The following is an 18877-nucleotide window of genomic DNA, read 5'->3' as shown; positions in this document are numbered from 1 at the left end:
TTGTGAGAAATTCTCAGCCATTTCTGAACAGAACAAAACCCAAGGTTTCAATGTTTCTGATGAAACCGCTGCGTTTTACAGGTCCTGTTTGGAGAAAATTGAAGTGTTCTGATCCCTGTTTCACTTCCTGAAGTTTCAGGAAAATGTAATTAGCTTCTAAAGATACTTCTTTATTTGTCCTTCTTGCAAGAAACCTCACTGAAATACATTCCCACAGAAAGCTTAGATTGTGGGAACATGTTTTCCAACAAAGAGCATCTCCAACTCTTCCTGTGAGTCTTACAGTCAAGTTCCAGTGTCTCTTTTAGCAACTTCAATATAGGAGCATAATAATCAGGCTTTTAAAGACATCATACTAATTTTAAACCCTGATCATGTTATGAATTAACACCATGTATGACTTAATTGAAATATTTGAGTACTGTTACTGAACTTGCATACAACTATGTAGAACTTAGTGCTGCCTACTTTCTGTGGGCTTGGCAACTTTGGCTGACTTACGAGCATCCTCTCACCGTAATTAATTTTTAACCACTAGGCATACAGAGGATTCCCAAAATATTTCCCTTCAGCTCTCCAACTCCAGAATGTGTAAAGGTCACACATGATGTAGGGAGCAACGCAATCTGAAGCCTGTTGAATTTTACAGCTTCTCTTATTATTTGCACTAGAAAAAACAAACCCGAACTGCAGCTTAGCCATTTCTCCCAAACCTACCTTCCACACACTTCCTATTTTGCTTATTTCCTAGCAAAATAAGCATGCTGTTCAATACTGAAGCTCTGCATGTTCAAGCTGTACAGACATGGAATAAAACTCACCTCTCCCAGGCACGAAGACTTCAGCAACACCTATAACCTTTGGCACAGCTACAGCAACTAAAAATGAATTCTGACTGACAGGTCTATGCAAGAAGAACCGTGCAGAGGCTCTGTTTGAGCACAGCATGCTCAAATGCATTAAAGGAGCTGTTTCAGCCCCAGTTACACAGATCTCCCACATTTTTTTCCCCTCCCAACAGAAGCTGAAAGCCATTCTTAAGACAGGGTAAAGGGCAGAAATAGTTCACCTTTTTAAAAAAAATAATTATCAACATTACTATGAATGCGAGCTCTGAGAGGATTATTTAAAAGAAGCAAAATTTTCATGAAATTAGCAGGTCATGGCCACCACAGATTTTTATTGCATTTAAATAAGGAAAAGCTTCCTGCCTCAGAAAATTTAAAGAATAAAAAGAACAAGCTAAAACACAAGTTGACCTTGACGCTTCAACACTTTGCTTCTGGTAAGGAAACAGAGTGTTTTCACACCAACTCACTCTAGATACAAACGTTTAAATTGTTCTGTGCATTCCAGTGTTTATTCCCTCAAAGGAAGACGGGCAAGAACACATGGAAATAGCTGTCAAATGTAAAGGAATGACTTTGTTTTGGATGAAATTTTACTCACTGCCTTCACTTTCACTGTAAAGAAAACGCCTATTTCTGCTTTTGGCTAGCGTGGTATCTGTTCCGGGCAGCTTCACTGACATCAGTGCAAACATATAAAACATAAAATATAAAATTTGTAGGGAAACCAAAGCAATTACCTAACATTTTACAGCCCAACGTGCACCCACAAGTGCCCCGAAGCAGCAGACAGAAGCCTTATGTATAAATGTCTATTTATGAAAATTTTGTGTAAGGGAACTCAAGTCAAATGCAACAATCAATCAGTAATACTTCTGCAAAGTAGACTTCTTTATTTTCTTTTTAACTTAAGTATCTAATAAGCTCCTCTTTTGCCACTCAATGTGCATTTTCTACAGCTATTCTGAGCCAAACGTATCACTAAGCCACAGCAAAAGCAGCAGCTGAGTTCTACCATAACCTTCCAATGAAATGAGTGTGTGTAAATCAAGGTATTCCTCAAGTCAGACACACAACTGTCAGACTCAGCTTGAATTTCTCTACCTGACTTTTTAGTCTAGATGCTAGAAAACTTCCAGCATCTTCAATGGAGCAGATCAGGTGCTTGGCTGTTGCCCTGCATCACACCTCCATCTACCTCAAACAGCAAAGCATGATGATGGGCAGCATGTCCATGTTACTGTGCATTTTTATCTTCCTTTTGAAAAAATCAGGTATACTTTGTTCTTTAGTATGTTATAAACATCACTATTTCGAGCCATGTACATTAAAAAAAATTACAGGGTGCCACACCAGAAACACGGATCTCACTCTGGAGCTTAGCTGAGGCTTCTAAGCATTGCATGGCCAATATTAAGTTAACATCAGGCCAAGAGTGGAAACAAAAGGAATTTGAAAGCCTCAGAGCAGAACACCCCACCACAACACTCACTGTGGAGTCTCACAGTTGGCTTAAATCAGGTTAAGTGCACTGGTACTTAAACCTAAACTGCACCCGAGCATCTGCACTTTCTGCTCTGTCCTTTCACATCAGCACAGCTACGACTATGGCAATTACGTGATTGTAAGGATTAGCTTAAAACCAAATCATTTTCCTCATTCAATGGACCTCGTGTATACGTACAGCTCATGGGAAGAAACAGGACTGAATGGAGGGCAGTCTGATTACTCTGAGCAACAGCCCACATTTAAGCTCAGTTAATCATGAAAACCATATCCTCAGTTGCCTGGTGATACGAGAAATACGAGAACCTAATGGATTTAAGAAGTACACAGTTAAGATAACGTTTGTAAGCAGATGTAGGACCTTTGTGGTCTTTCCTAAATCATGAGTACTTAATCTGCTCACTCTTACCCCCATCCTCGTATCAAACATTTACTTTTTTCTTTAAAAGAGGCTGCACCTGGTGACTACTGAACCCTGGAGCTAATAGCTTTCAAAACTACTGTGTCTGCTGCAGATGTGAAGGACCTGTGTAGCCACATTTTCTTTTTTTTTCACCTTTATCAGTACACCACTAAACCATCACAGATAGCAGCTGAGAAAGTTTGACAAAACCCAGAAACATGAGCAACTGGTACACACGACAGCGTACACTGCCCGCCGCCAACCAGACCTCACTCTGACCTCTGTGGTCTCCAACATTAGCAGATATGACTGTGGAAGTTAAATATTTGCTCGGATTAGTTTTAAACCAAGTCATTTTCCTCACTCAGCAGACCACTTCTGTGGTCTGAAAGTACCTGGGGGAACCTACACCCCACTGCAGGGATGGCTCTCTGGAAATTGCCAAGGAAAGCTTCTGCTCTCAATGCAGATCGCTGAGTTCAAGGGAGAGGTCCCAGTCACACCAACACCTCCCAGAATGGCTTCACTCTTCCAGGAGGTCTATTAAGAAAGTCTATTAAGAAAGACTCACATGACAAAATCAGTTCTGTCATGACAAATGTCTTTTCAACCAAGCTTAAGACTTTGAAGATGCTTATCTGATGGAAAAAAATGTCTTCTTCAATTTACATTATTTTGTAATGGTTTTGATTGTCCAACTCCATTATTTCCAAGATATCAGCAGAAAATAAATGATGTGAGAAGCACATCTTTTGTCCTTCCTCCAAAGTGTTGACGTGTATTCTTACCTTGCGGGCCTCCCCTCACTGTCACACTGAAAACGTAACCACCAAAAGTGTGCAATGTAACAAAATTCATAAAGCGCAGAGTTTGTGTTTCAGCACACTTTAGAAAAATATGCTGGGAGGAAAAGAGCAGCTTTGGGGGTAAAGTCAGCTGAAGCACCTCTAATACTGTTTACCCGTACTAATGACATGCTACATAATCATTTAAGTGATCTTACGATGCAGAATTTAAGGAGGTTATTTGCTGACTTATGCTTTTCTTTTTTTAAGAAAGTAATCATTCCTCGTGTTGATCAAGTCCGAGCTGTGCTTTTTGGCAGCAGTTCTCCCCAGACAAGCATTTTCATGTCAGTATTTATCTATACTAATTAGCTTACCAGCTTGAACAACTCTTACGAAACGTTTTCCCCCCCCCCCCCCAACTTCTTACATTCCAGTTTTGTGAAGGAAAGCAAACTAATTTTATGGTTTTTAAAGCTATATAAATTCACATAAATCTTACAGAATGAGTATGACAGATTCTTTCAATAGCTTCATAACGCTGCCCTTTACTGAAAAGGGAACAGGAATGTGACTGCGAACTTTGAGCCACTTTTGACAAGCAGAGGTTAAAATCCTCTCGTATAAAGGCAGAGGCCTCCCTTCTGTCAAAACTGCAAGAGGCTGCAAGCACTCGATCCGGTGGCTGCAAGTAATTTGGCATGGAAGTGAAATATGTCTTTAAGACCTACATGGATAAACACCAGTTATCCTGACACGGAACCCAGTCCTGGCAAGAGAAGAAGAGAGGCTGGGCAAAAGCTTAAACTAAAGACCTGAAAAATAACAAGCAATTACCTTCGAAACTAAACAAATTATAATCTTCTTTCTACAAGTTCTGCCCGACCCCATTTCATCCCGTACGTTTGGAACAGCTTCCAAAATAATTTCTGAAGCGTCTTCCATTTCCTTCCCGTCACTCCTAGGATTTGCTTACTATGGCAGCTGAATTTTTTTATTTCTTTCAAAGTCATGTTTCTGCACTTGCAAAGTATTCTGAATGCAACTTTTGTCATTAAACATTTTACAAATTTCAGCCAATTCCAGTTAAACTCTGAATTTTCTAAACTATGGTTTAGAAAGTATAAATTTGAGTAGAGCCAGAATGTTATAGTCTTAGGGAAAGCCATTTTACTTCTTTCTCGTATATGAAATGCAGACAAATCTCAACTACTGACAATATTTGAGCTGTACTTGCAGAATGGTTGGATAAATGTTCAGCCCTTTAAAGCCAGTCAATCAAATGCTTCAAGGTTGAGAAGATTTAGTGTTGTTTAACCACCTACTAACGTACTGTACTATCAACTGCAGTTACAGTATACCTGAAGATGTTTCCTTGAATTAATTTATAAAGAACTGCTCTGAACATCTCCTTGGGATGTATCTGGATACCTGTTTTAAACCACCAGCTCACGTCACCATCCCTAACAAACCAATAGCTAAGTGGACTCAAACTACTCTAAATATGCAACAGAAATGGCAATTTTGTTCTTCATGCAAAGTAATTTCTCCCTTCAAGTGAGAAAGGGGTAAAATCTTAAACTGGCAGTCCCTAACACACGCTGTTCCTAACTACAAAAACTGAAAAATTAAGAATTGAGCCTGCCAGGGAGGGCTAAGTAGATGTTTCATTTCTTACCTGCTATTGCTGCACGTATCAGATAAAAAATGGAAGGCACAATTTTAAATCTATCAGATAACAAATGACATGTTATCAACACATCATCAATATTTTACCAAATTACTGCTTACTCCTTCCAGATATCTTTATAATCAAGTTCTCAGAAAAAAAGTTTACTTTGCACATCAGAATATTTTAGAACATAAGCAAAAACTTCTGCTAAGATTTTCATGAGTTGCACAAAAAAAAATGCAACTCAAAACCCCTAATGCAAATATTTATCAGTCATCTGTTAGTGGCCTAAAACATTGCTGTAACTGCTTCTGTGTATTTACAATGCAAACAGCCAATCTGCATATCCCACTACACCATTTGCATAATTCTAGGTAAGCCTTACGTGTTCATTAGTGTAACTGGAACTGAGATAAAAGCTTTTTTCACTGTCAGAAACTGCATGTTTCTATCAATGCTATAGAAACGTATTTCCAAATTTGAGATAATGTTCTTTAAGAAACTGACCCATAAATTCAGTTACCGTCACAATAGCTGTGCTCAACAGAAACCAAATAACGTCAAGATTAAGCTCTAAAACGTAAGCAGAGGATGCATACAGCATTTTCTGAAATAAAATATTCTAAAAATATCTTCAGAGCTTGTATAACGTACTCCAGGGTACAGTTCCACACTTTCCTCCATCAAAGAGCACAGGAAACTTTCCGCCAACTCTGTTCCTAAAACCTTTTATGCAAAATCAAAATGAAACAAGGGGGGGAAAAAAAGTCAAATTAGTAGCATTTGAAAGATTCTTCAATTTTCTCATTAAGCCTCTTAAGAATTTCCCCTTTAAATCAGAGCATCTATAAAGCCTCGAGTAGTCTTATGAAGGATTATATTATGCTAATAGGTACTGCAATGCCTGAATGCAGCCCCAACAGCAGCACTTGAGATTTGAAGCTCTACTTCAAAGGAGAAGGGGTCCCAGCTAGGAGAGAAAAGCAATATTATGTATTTGTTTGCCTCAGTTACTTAGAAGTGATTAACCACCTTGTGTTGGTTTTGCTTTCCACTTATGTCAGCTTTTACATAGCATTCTGTAATAAAGATACGTTCTCGGTAGACGGCTTCTCTTTATGATACCAGGTATAAAGGACAGTACAGGAAACAGCAAGAGATTGTATATAACTAGTGGTTCAAAGAAAACACTTATTCATACATGGGCGTACCAAAATTATTGTGAAGAAGTGTTTCAAACTGAAATACAGTGCCCCACACTCCTAGAATTTCACTAATTTGACTAAAATTGGTATTTTTAAATTATGATTGGTGTACACTGCACGTATTTTTAAGAACAAAGAACCACAACAATGCTTGAGTTGTCCAAAGACACTGCAACAAACTACCTTTGCTATACTGTTATTTGGGTCTAAAAAGCCCTCCCTCCATGAATCCAAAGGGTGGAGGCAAACACGAAAAGGACTCCAGCAGCCTGAAATTAAACAAAAGGAGAGAAACCGTTTCCTCTTTTTGTAAGCAGGAAAGGAAGAGCTGTGCTTCCCATAAAGGAAACACAAATAGAAGAGAGAAGCATTTCAGCTATACAGGAATGAAGAACTCTTACTTTATTCTGAGCTTCCCTTTTCCTTTTTAAGCCATTACACACAAATTATTTTAACCTGGAGAACCTAAGAATCTCACAGCCCAAACACTTCAGCTTCTGTTGCCTTTTTTTTTTTTTTTTAAAGATAGTTCAAAGACTTTTTGCATCTATGTATCAGAACATAGCTAGTAGCAGAAAAAGTAATCCAGAAAACTGGTTATAATCAGTCAGTTTCTTTCAGCAGAAAATGTTTACAGTTTTCTTTTAACTTTTATGTGTAATTGGTATGTGCAGTTTCATTTGCATCAAGCTAACCAGTTTCCTGACATGAAGGGCTCTTTTGCTGGCTATACAACAGTCATCCAGTATTGGTCTGACTAGATAAAAATTATCTGTTCACCATAAAAACATATAATGCTCATTTTAAAACTTGTCTACTACACTGGTGATTGGTTTTGGTGGTCTTAATTTTTTTTTTATAAAAACAAAACAAAACAAAGGAAAATAATGCAATTTTCAGTGTGCTAGCTGCTTTACACTGCCTCCATAGAAATGGAGGAACAGGCAGCTACTGAAAGGTGGCTGAGAAGGTCCAAGTTCAGAGAGTGACAGCACAGCCGAGGCTATCAGGGAGCTCTAGAGGTCCCCATCCACATGCCCTGCTCCAGCAGGGCCCCCAGACTCCCAGGAGGAGCCCCCCCAGTCTCTCTGGGCAGCCTGGGCCAGTGCTCAGCCGCCCGCCCAGCACAGAAGTGCTGCCTGGTGCTCAGAGGGAGCCTCCTGCCTGCCCCTTGGTGCCCACTGCCCCTGGCCTGGCGCTGGGCACCCCTGAACAGAGCCTGGCTGCGGCCTCTTTGCCCCCTCCCTGCGGGGATTCCCAGCCCTGGGGGAGATCCCCCTGAGCCTCCTCTTCTCCAGGCTGAGCAGTCCCAGCTCTCCTGGCCTCTGCTCAAGGCAGCAAGACCCCATTTCTGGCTCACGTTGCTCTTGGTGTCTACCAGGACCCCCAGGTCCTTTCCTGCAGAGCTGCTTCCCAGCTGGGTGCCCCCAGTCTGTCCTGGTGCCTGGGGTCGCTCCCCCACCCCAGGCGCAGGGCTCTGCACTTCATGGTGGGCTTCACAAGATGGCTGCCGCCTCCCCTCACCTCTCCCGCCTGCTGAGGTCCCTCCAGATGGCAGCGCAGCCCTCTGGTGAACCAACCCCACAGCCCAGTTTCATTGCCTTCGCTGTAGCCATATAATTATGCAGTTGAATCAAGTGAAATCCTTGAATAGATCCTTTTACTTGGCAGGGATCTAATCTACAACTACAGACAGTTTATCTTCCTACATTTTTACCCTTTTGGCTAGCCACTGTAATTATCTCAATACCGTATTTCATAAAGTGTTCTCCATCCAAGGACTTGTAACTGTTTTTAACAATTAAGATAGCCTCAAAACCCATTAAGGAAGTGAACAATCTCTTACACAGAGGGTAGCTAGAGCACAAATTCAGAGAAAACTTTACCAAGATTGGAAAAGAACAAATATCTGTCACACAGCCGGCTACAGACTTCCTGGCTCCCGGTCTCAACTGTTAAATTCCTTCCTGTACATGCACACACACACACTCAAACTCCAGTAAATAGACTAAAAATGCTTCAGAAATCATCACTACCCCATGAAAATGAATAGACAAGTAACAAGGAATGCTTAGGGCAAGTGAAATACTATCCTGCCTGGGTTAGTGATGTTACTGTGTTACTGATAATGCCCTTGCTTTTTCTCTAAAATAAGTATGAAGATGTATTGCTAGCATCAGTATAATAAACGAGTTCAAAATTCATTTCACTGCTATGATTTCTGCATGATGCCAGCAGTGAAGAGTTGAACAACACTAGAGGAACAAGCAACACTGGTCAGAAGGACTCCAGAAGTTTAGAAAGCCTTCAAATATTTGTTTTATTTCAGTGAAATATTTCTTTGCCATTCAACTTGGACTCCTGAATTTAAGGGGTCCTCATGCAGCGCTAGCAACAGAGGGTAGGACCTAACTCCTTCTTGTCTCTACTTTGGAAAAGCAGACAGACTTAAATACACATCTCCCTTTGGTGGCAGCATCATTTCCCTTGGGGGAAAAAAAAAAAAAAGCCCTAAGCATACAGGGCCCTCCCTGCAGCTGTTTCCTCCTGCCTACCCCCACCTGCCCATGCCAAAGGGAAGCTTGCCCGCAGCAAAGGTGGGTAAGGAAGGTCATTACTATGTGAATTCTTCCTCCATAATAACTAAAACTTTTTTTTCCCCTCCCAATACTGGAGCTTGCTTTAGGGTTTTCCAAAGCTGACAGCATGGAGCACAACAGCTTGAAACTTGAGAGCGTGCGATGAGTTTTCCTCCCAGCCAGCACTGGCTCTCAGCCAGATGAAGGCTCCTGTAGACTCCAACGCAGGCTGTCCTAGCAGAGGTTCTTCCGCACAGAGAAGCATACAAGCAGGCTGGAATGCAAATTCAAACAGCATTTGATAACCATCACTCACATTTAATTTCAGGAAAGGGGGATGCCGTCCCCTTCTGCCATACAAATTCTGACAATAAAGAGAAAATGAGTCAGACTGCCTCCTCAGTCACATACCCATTCACTGCAACACGATACGAAGTCAAAACCTGTCAACTTGGGCTTTTCAAGTTTTCTTCTGCAGGTGGGGAAGCCCTGCAGCTGAATGCTATTTTTGGAAGAACACAAGTATCACTTATTTCTTCAGTTTGTGTGAGGGGTGCATATTGCTCTAGCAAAGCAACCAAATAGGTACAAGGGGAAGTCCCAAGCTTACCTAAGGACAGCAGAAGCACTATCTGATTCCCTAAAATACAGCTCTGAGCAGTTCCTGTGTTCATGATACAAACACAAGCATTGTCACCAGGCTGGGGCTCTGACCGATGAGCTGCAGGCTGAAGATGCACCTTCACAATTTCTCCAAAAAATATTTAATGTAGCAAAATTTACAGCATCTCTGGTTAGACATCCCCATCCTTTCTCTTTGCACCCACATCTCAGCTCAAATGGAGAATTAAGAACTGATGAATAAAAGAGACTTATTCATTTCCATTTGTTTCTACTTCTAAAGATGAGTTTTCACTTGAGGTTTTGACATATGTCAAATTTCCATACTGCGGGGATTTTAGTAACTGAAACTGCCGCACAGCTTTCCTGAGAAAAAAAGACAAGTCAGAGTAGGAAAACTGAGTATAGAGCTCCTATGGCTTGATACAGGACATTGGAAAAAAACAAAACCACCTTTTATTCACACAAGGCTGCCAGGAATGGAAACAACATTCAACCATGTGTTACAACTACTTTTGTGAGGAAAGCCAGGAAAGGTAACTTCATGTTAAACTGTGAATTGAGTTAGACACACAAGAGACTCTGCCAGGCTCACCTTTTCATTTCTTGCCAACTTGGAAGTGGAAAACATACTTTGCTTTACAGTTATGAATTTCAAAAATATTTTTAAAATACATTTCTAGTGGTTATTGTCTACTGAAGCAAAACTGCTTGACTTCACCTCCAAATCAAGGTGAAAGGGTTTCACTGAAGCTAACCTGAAACAAAATACATGAGACCAATTTTAACACTGTTCTGATTTTTGTTTGAGGTATCTTGCATTAAGAAACTAAGCCAAAACCCTGTGGAGGGTATTATTTTTCTCTCCTTTACAACAGACTAGACAATTTCTGCCTAGCAGAGCTTTGCTTATGTACAGCTGATTAAAATCTCATTCAGAAGAGCCACGCCACCCAGCCAGATATGAAGAGGTTTGTTTTTCAAAGACTTTGAAACATACTGGTTTTGATGCCAGAAGTCAGAGAGTCTCTCCAAGCTGATGTTAAATAAATGAGTCTGTCTAAACTGGGATTTATCTCTTATCTGCCCCTGAAGGCAGTAAGAGCTACTTTTTTAGAAAAATTTACTTAACAATTTAATTAGTTACAACATGTTTTCATTTCATTACTCAGCGACTAATGTGAATGTTTTGTGCATCTGTGATAACTGGCCCCATTAATTTATCAAAACCAACTGAATAGTGCAGTATTTATTTCGGTAAAGCGTATTAGTTCTGTGCTTAGGTACTGGAGAAAATGCTTTTTCCACAAAAAAATAAATGCTTGAAATATATTCTGTAAAAAGTGCTTATTAGAAATAAGTTTGAGATATATTTCCTAGCCCAGATTAAAAATGTCTCCTGCCACTGCAACACATCTCAGCTGTGGGAATGTCCCGGAGCAACCCCCAGGGCATCACCCCCTGCCACTCCCTCTGAGTAAATCATGAGGTGAAATTATTTAATTACCTACTGGTATTACTCTGTCCCTCGTGAGGAACGTACTGGTATATTGAGGGAAATACACACAGGGCTACTCAGCTGATTTTTGGTGGTTAACATGCAGTCTCTTACAAGAAAAGACACCCTTCCAAAAACATAAGCTTAGTTCAATTCCACGTGAAACAGAAAACCCCTCTTTTATTACCACCTCTGACAAAGAGAGAAACCAACTTTTAGGCGTGAGAGCTATTCTGACGCAGAAAAGCCTCATCATAACCAAAAAGGTTTTTACAGTGAGATTTCCCAGCTTCCCCACAGCACGCAGAGCACCCCTAGGCAGGCGCAGGAGGAGTTAGGGACCCGGCAGCGGCTCTGAGAGACGCAGGGCAGGCAAGCAGCCCCAAGCGAAACCCTTCCCCAGCGAGGCTGGCCTCTCCTCCCGTGATGTGACGCTACAAAGGGGGCCAGCTCTCCCTGCCCTCCACACCCAGAGGCTGGGCCAGGCGGAGCGAGGAGAGGCCGGGCGCTGAGGCGAGCCAAGAGCCGCCCAAGCACCCAACTTGCCGCTGCCGTCCTGCTCTCGCTTCCCGCCCGTGGCACTGCGAGCCCTCAGCCAAGCTGAGAAGCACTTTCAGCAGAAAGAAGGCTGAGAGGGGAGACATGGCAGTGACTACGCTCCACCGAGCCTGGGAAATCGTCCTCTGAAGCCTACATTGCTGCTGGTTACTTCAGTTTGGAAGAACAAGGCTGGGACGACAGGAGCTGCAACAGAATGAGGCAGAAAGTCCTTCAGCAGATGGAGGGCGGGGAAGAAGGGAGCTAAAAGCAATCCTGGGGACAGACACCTCTGCTCCAAATACGAGGTTTTATGTTGAAAAGCTGGCTGACTACAATAGCTGTGGGAAGAGAAGAGCGATGTCCCGGGGGTTACTGCGGGAGATGCGCCCCGCCACGCTCACGTCACTTCGCTGAAGCTCTGAGGAGAAACCGAAGCTGATCAGAGCACCCTGTCACACATCTGCAATCTCGCTGCAAGTTTGAAAAGTCACAAAAAAAAATACCAGAGAAAGCTCCCTCCGAACTGCAGGAAGCCAGGCTTGTATTTTAAATATACCATTATAATGGTAAGCTCTAATTGTTCCACTGAGGACTCCTTTAAATATACTCTATATGGATGTATCTTTAGCATGGTATTTGTTCTTGGCCTCATAGCAAACTGCGTTGCTATCTACATTTTCACTTTTACATTAAAAGTGCGAAATGAGACCACCACGTACATGCTTAACTTAGCAATATCTGATCTGCTGTTTGTGTTTACATTGCCCTTCAGGATTTATTACTTTACGGAAAGGAACTGGCCCTTTGGAGACATTCTTTGCAAGATTTCTGTCACACTGTTTTACACAAACATGTACGGGAGCATTTTGTTTTTGACCTGCATAAGCGTGGATCGCTTTCTAGCTATAGTTTACCCGTTTCAATCGAAGACCATTCGAACCAAAAGAAATGCAAAAATCGTCTGCGCCGCAGTATGGATAACAGTGTTAGCAGGGAGCACACCGGCGAGCTTCTTTCAGTCTACAAACCTCCGGAATGACACCGAACAAAGAACATGCTTCGAAAACTTTTCGGAGGCCACCTGGAAAACCTACCTATCCAGGATTGTTATCTTCATTGAAATAGTGGGATTTTTCATTCCACTCATCGTGAACGTGACCTGTTCTACTATGGTCCTACGAACGCTGAACAAACCCCTGACGTTAAGTCGGAATAAACTAAGCAAGAAAAAGGTACTCAAAATGATTTTTGTCCACTTGGTGATATTCTGCTCCTGTTTTGTGCCTTATAACATTACCTTAATACTTTACTCTCTCATGAGAACGCAGACATGGATTAATTGCTCGGTGGTAACCGCGGTCAGGACTATGTACCCTATCACCCTGTGCATCGCCGTCTCAAACTGTTGTTTTGACCCAATCGTGTATTATTTCACTTCGGATACAATTCAAAATTCGATAAAAAGTAAAAGGCTCACTAGAACACGTGATAGCAGGGTCTCTGAGATGCCAGTTTCAGAAAACTTTATTCAACACAGCCTTCAGACCATAAAAATGAAAATATTTGACAGTGACTCTTCAAAATAAACTGCATTAAGAGACTGCTGGGACTAAACTGGAATTAGAAGCCTGCACATTTCTTCAGCTGTGAAAATATATTCTGATCTGTAAATGTTACTCCTTTACATCAGAAAAAAGTTTATGGCATGAAAAAGTGTTAAAAGTATTTTCTTTATGTACTATTATGCTTCAGAATTCACATCAGACATCTGTTTTTACTGTATTTATGTTAAAGACAAGCTTCTGTTTTCAGCCTATGCTACCAAAGTCCAAAGACTAGTTTGTCAAGTCAGAAAATGAATAAGAAACTAGGTCTCTTCTAAAATTAACCTAACCACTTGTTTTAAAATAATTGTATTGGTTTCCAAGTTACTGAGGACAGGGGGTGAAACTAGTTGGTTTACAATGCAGAATCCACTTACCGATCATATTGGTCGTGTAATTACAGCTAGCATGCCTGCTTTCAAATTTCCTCTTCCCTCTCCCTTGGCTCCTAACCCCTTTTTTTCCTCCCAGCAACTTCCTTCATCGTAAAAGGCTTCGATCACTGTGCTAGCAAGATCTTCATTTTCCCTGTAACCTGCCCTTCCCCAGTTAACCACCTTCCATAAGCAATAAATTACCTGTCTGCTGCCTGTTCCCCAAAACCAACAGATTAGTTATCTCCCCTTCCACTAACATCCCTTTTTTCTCCACAGGCCCAAACTATGTTTTTCCCAGATTATCTACACAATTCACGTGCTTACTTTAACCTCAAAAACAATTATTCTCAACACGTTCAGCTTTAAAGACTGCTGTTTCTGTTTCAGATCTGGAAAAAAAAAAAAAAAGACTACTGTTTCTCCACTTATCTGATAGAATATATTCCTTCTTCACAAGCCTTACCTCCATAAAGAAATTAAATCTTTGAGTAGTTTAGGGCATCTGGAAACAACTCAGAAAAACTGGTTTTTCTTCTCACCTCTGTCTCAGATGTCTGTGTAATTATAACAAAAATACCCTGATGACTGAAGCTGGTGCTTTAAAGTACAGTACCACTTTATTAAACTCTTTTCTGAGAAGCTCTTCAACTCAACACAAATTTTAAGCAAAATAACGTCCTCCAAGTAAGGTAACTCAATCCCAAAATACCATTTTGTTATTAAAAAGACACGACCCTTGATGACTAGGAATGAGCATGCATGTTAACCAAAATATTTCTTTCAGGAAACTTTTTGGTGTCCCTTATAGAAATTCAAGACACAGTAATGTTCAGAATGAGCCTTCCACTCAAGTTTGGTGCCCAAGAAATATTTTGGCTTTTTAACATTAGCATTTAAAATTTCTAATGTTATTTTGTTGTGAACTTTATAAAGTTAGTTGAGGCTATGTGCTGGCAAAATTGAGACACTGTAAAATCAAAGCCAATGTAAAAGGAGAAGTTTATGTATATTACTGTTACAAACAGGAATAGAAATACAAAAGAGTATTTTTAAATGTCCTGCTATGTATGTTTCTCAGTTATCAGAACACTGTACATTTTCCTCAACATTAATTTAACACTAAAATTAAATAAGTACTTAAAAGGTAGAAAAAAGAAGTGGTGTTTTTTCCCTCCCCAAGGACGATGAAGTGAAGAACTGAATTAAAATGAAGTTTTATTTTAGATTTATGGCAGTCAATTGCACCACAGATATAGTACTCTAACTGAAGCACTTTTACTTCAGGGCACTACATGGAAGAATGACTCAATGGTGGAGAAAACGCATATTGGGCTATCAGAGTATATGATGTATTGTCTGATCACATTTACTTCTGCAATACTTCTGCCTAACTGTTACAAGTCAATTTTACATTGAATACTACTACGGGAAAACTTGAGTTACCCAGGCCACTAGAAATTGATAGATTTAAAATGCTATTAAATTAGAAATTCATTCTCTGTACAATTGGTGGAAGGAAAATTCAAACAGTGTAAGCTAAACTACAAGGATAGGCAGACATTTAAGTTTATGCTAATATCTGAAAACAGGCAATGCTCTTAGTTGGGAATCTGGTGTTTTTCTGATTCATATCTGACTTCAGAAAAATGCATGAGAAGAACCACTGAGTAGAAATCCAGTATGATTCCTATACAAGAAGTCACTGAGAAATTCAAAGTTCAGAAGTCGGATACACATCTGTTTTGAAGAGCCTGTTTAGTTTGGAATGGTAAAAAAAAAAAAAAAAAAAAGCTTTTTGTTGTCAGTATCTGCAGTCAGTTCTATCCTTCACATACGCTCTTGATAAACTTCAGGGTTTCCTTTCTTAATTGCTCTGAGAAGAGATGCTGCATTTCAACAACCACGTGGAAGCATCCACCATCAGTGACAGGGATGACTGCCCAGGTGCCAACGCTGACACTCATGGTAAAGAGAAAGGAGTATGATGAGGAGGTGAATTTTATACACAGCTGGTTTGTTTTGAGGGTGAATGGCATTTAATCATCTCCTTCCTGATCCCCTCCAAAGATTTTAAAGCTCTTGGGCTCCACACCTAGACTACAGCTTGTGCCACACGTGGCACTGACACCCCGTCCAGTAGCACCCCTGCACTGCAGCCACAAGCACTGCTGGAGCCTCACCCTGGTAGAAGGAAGCTGCTCCTGCTGAGATTACAAAACTACCCCAAAAAAATCACTGGACTTATAAAAGCAGAACAAGATGATGAAAGTTATGTGTTTGGGTGCTGCCCTTTGAACCAGACTTTCCTCTTCGTTCAGAAAGCCTAGGGAAGCATCAAGAGTGGTTTTTTCCTGCCTCGCACTCGCTCTCTGGGGCAGCAGCTTCTGCTTTTTGCCCTAGCACAGCACAGCAGCTTTCCCACCAGTTAACAGCCTGCTACCTCAAAACTGTGTGAAAAGGCTTTGAGTTTTTAATTACCAAACATACTTCACTCTTGCCACAGGAAAAGAAAAAGACAGAAGAGGAACATCAGGAATTTCTCAAGTCAGAGATTCTCTGAATTACAGATCTGAGCAGTTCAGAAGAGGGGAAGCAAACGTGTACCTCTCAGAAAAAGCTGATAGAAAACCAAACTCCCAGCTCATCAGGACCAGAGGAGGTTTTCTCCTCCTTTTACAGCTCTTTAAGGAGATTAACCTGGAGAGCCATGGATGGAGCAACACTTCCACTCTCCTGAGTGCACTCAGGCTGCACTCCTTCAGTCTAATCCTGCTTTTGATACCAAATCTGCTGTCTCTCTGGCAACAGCTAATGCCAAAACTTAAATCTAGATGAGGAGAAAGTGATGCCTAGGCATCTTAAAAATGTCTTACGATGTCCAAGCTGCTGAGCATCTGACAATGCACTGCATCCAGTACCTGCTAAAAGCGCATTATTTTTACTCGTGTGACTATGCAGAGGTTTAGGAGTCCATTTTTTAGGACTGTAACTTGCAGATTCCTTCTTTGTATTTAGTTACTTTGTCTACAGAGTGCAGATACTACTTACTTACCCGGATAATAAAAGCAGTGAAAATTTAGTTAACTTCAAGTCTTTGTGGATCAAAAACAAGGCAGGCAGCAGATAATGAACAATCTGCTCCAAAAGACAGGGAAAAAAAATATCAAAAATCTGATTTACTTCAACTTATTACTTAAATATAAGATTTCCCATTTGAAACTTAATATTCAGCTTGAAATCTAAATTTCTGGCTTTCTGAGGAACAGAATAGGAGTAAAAATTTGTCTCCTTTGGTATACACATCTTTGACATCCAAAGACATATAGGACTAATACCAAGTCAGACTTCTTTATATTTTTCGTCAAGAAGTGCTTAAAAACATAGAAGATTCCTTAGGGAAGTGAGAAATCCTGAACTGGAGTCAACATCCAACCTTTTATTTCTTAAGTAACTTCAGTCTTAGCAGTGCAGCTGGAGAAGGAGCTTGTTAGAGCAAGCAGAAGATAGGAATAGCTGTACTGGGTCAAAGCCCAGACAGGCACCTAATCTACAATTGTGCTCCTCCAACAGTGGCCAAAGCTGGATGTCTGGGGAAGAAGATAACAGCAGGAGGGGCATGCACGGCTTCCCCTCTCCATCACTTGTATCTCAAACTTTCTAGGTCAGATGTGTTTGTGTTCAGTAACACGAACATTTTTTCTTCTCTGAGCTTGTCCTGCCTCCCTTTGAACTCGTGTCAGCTTTTACCATCCACAAAACTGCAGCAAAATGTTTGCCTTGTGTATATGTGGTAGGAAACAAACCAAACCAAAAACCCTTTTGTTTTAAATCCACTGGCTTCATTCCTGCCTCCTTTGGAAGAGGCAAGGACCGTTTGATTGCCATGCTGCCTTTCTATATCCGTTCTCTGTCATCTCTAGCAAGTAGGTGATTTTCATTTGCAACTTCAACCAGCTTCATAGCCAAAACTAACATCTTCAGAATTACATAAAGACGTCCTGTAAAATCACAGTGAAACCAGTGAGGGCCACTTCAAGACCAGTCATTTTAAAAACCTCACTTGAGCATGGTAAAGCCTAGCATTATGCATTCTTCCAAATTAGTTTTCAGGAGTTTCACCAATGAAAAGCAATTCATTCATACTTTTCCAGCAGTAATATATTATAGGGTCCTTGCACCCTACCAGAGTATCATGATTTATACCTCGGTAAAATTTAACATTTAAGCATCACTGACCAAATGCAACAGGATGCATTTGAAAGCTAAAGCAAAATGTAAATTAAAAATAAATCTGAGTTATAAATACCTGGGCCGCATTTAATTATCCAATTATCAGAGTGTTGATAGAAACTTCAGTATAAATACAATTGACAATCCCTGAATTAGCACAATTTCAGAACACACTCAAGAGAGCACATTAAAGAAAGGTACAAAGTTAGAAAGCCGTGCTCACAGTCTAGTGCTTCTGCAAGAAGTTGGAATTAGAGGGCTAGAACAAACCTCTCTTCTTTGACAGCAAAGCACTGCCTAGCCTTTCACATTTATCATCTCTCTCCCACCCCCAGTTCCTGTTACACAATTGTTTATAAAACAAGCTCTGTTTTTCCTGAAAGCTGAACTTATCACAAAATTAAAACCAAGAAAATACACCCTGTAAACATCTTTTTTCTATAAAGCCTGCTATTTTGTTGAAGAGAAAAATTCCAGAACTGAGAACTGAGATTTCATGTTTTTGCTATTTAACAAGAACTCAGTTTAAACACAAAAATCAAAGCACGAGGAATAACAAAGGAAGGCCTTCAGCGGTAACTTCCCGGCTTTTTATCAAGAAGCAATTCTTTTAAAGGATAACTTCCCCCACACACAGCTTTAAGACGTGCCCTACCTTCATCCTTCATAAATAGCAGTCGCTGCCCTGAAGAAAAAAAGTCTTAAATAACAACGCCAGCAACAGGAGGTACCAGAAATTAATGCTGTTATCTTGGGAACAGAATTAAGTGTACTTCATGGGAAAACAGTGCCAGCCCCACTCTTCTGCTTTTCAGTGAAATTCTGCAAAAACTTTGTAAAAGGAAGTCAGTTGTCCACGTTAATTGTAAGTTTTCACCCAGCCGTAAAATTATGCCACGTTAGATCTATTGATTTTTAGAAGTTTGTCCTTGCAAACTCTTTATAAGAAGAAATATTAATGTAATAAAAAGTGTGAAAAAAATCCAGGCTGCTAAGGAGTGATGGTGGA

At 40.6% G+C, this 18877-nt stretch overlaps 2 protein-coding genes across 6 annotated transcripts in view; one reads left to right on the top strand and one right to left on the bottom strand.

Annotated features, from left to right (window-relative positions):
- RB1 (RB transcriptional corepressor 1) overlaps positions 1–18877 on the bottom strand; it is a 79103-nt gene that overhangs the window by 22502 nt on the left and 37724 nt on the right. The window contains exon 1 of one of the 5 annotated variants that reach the window (XM_072032556.1): positions 18524–18550. The exons of 3 other annotated variants lie outside the window; for them this stretch is intronic. In XM_072032556.1, coding sequence (XP_071888657.1) covers positions 18524–18529 — 6 coding nt within the window. In that variant the 5' untranslated portion in view covers positions 18530–18550. Of the gene's footprint in view, positions 1–9082; positions 9273–18523; positions 18551–18877 lie in introns of those variants that run through there. One more of the 5 variants, XM_072032553.1, reaches the window with a different exon arrangement.
- LPAR6 (lysophosphatidic acid receptor 6) lies at positions 12084–13377 on the top strand. Its single transcript, XM_013103229.5, has one exon. It carries the CDS (start codon positions 12221–12223, stop codon positions 13241–13243), a length of 1023 nt encoding a protein of 340 aa, XP_012958683.3. The 5' UTR covers positions 12084–12220; the 3' UTR covers positions 13244–13377.

Source organism: Anas platyrhynchos, chromosome 1 (assembly GCF_047663525.1).
Source record: "Anas platyrhynchos isolate ZD024472 breed Pekin duck chromosome 1, IASCAAS_PekinDuck_T2T, whole genome shotgun sequence".
Taxonomy (NCBI): domain Eukaryota; kingdom Metazoa; phylum Chordata; class Aves; order Anseriformes; family Anatidae; genus Anas; species Anas platyrhynchos.
The sequence above is the reverse complement of the archived record's forward strand: the minus strand, read 5'-3'. Positions and strand labels throughout refer to the sequence as shown.

Coding starts and splice junctions, on each gene's coding strand:
- LPAR6 (XM_013103229.5), top strand. CDS start 12,221: ATGGTAAGCTCTAATTGTTCCACTGAGGACTCCTTTAAATATACTCTA.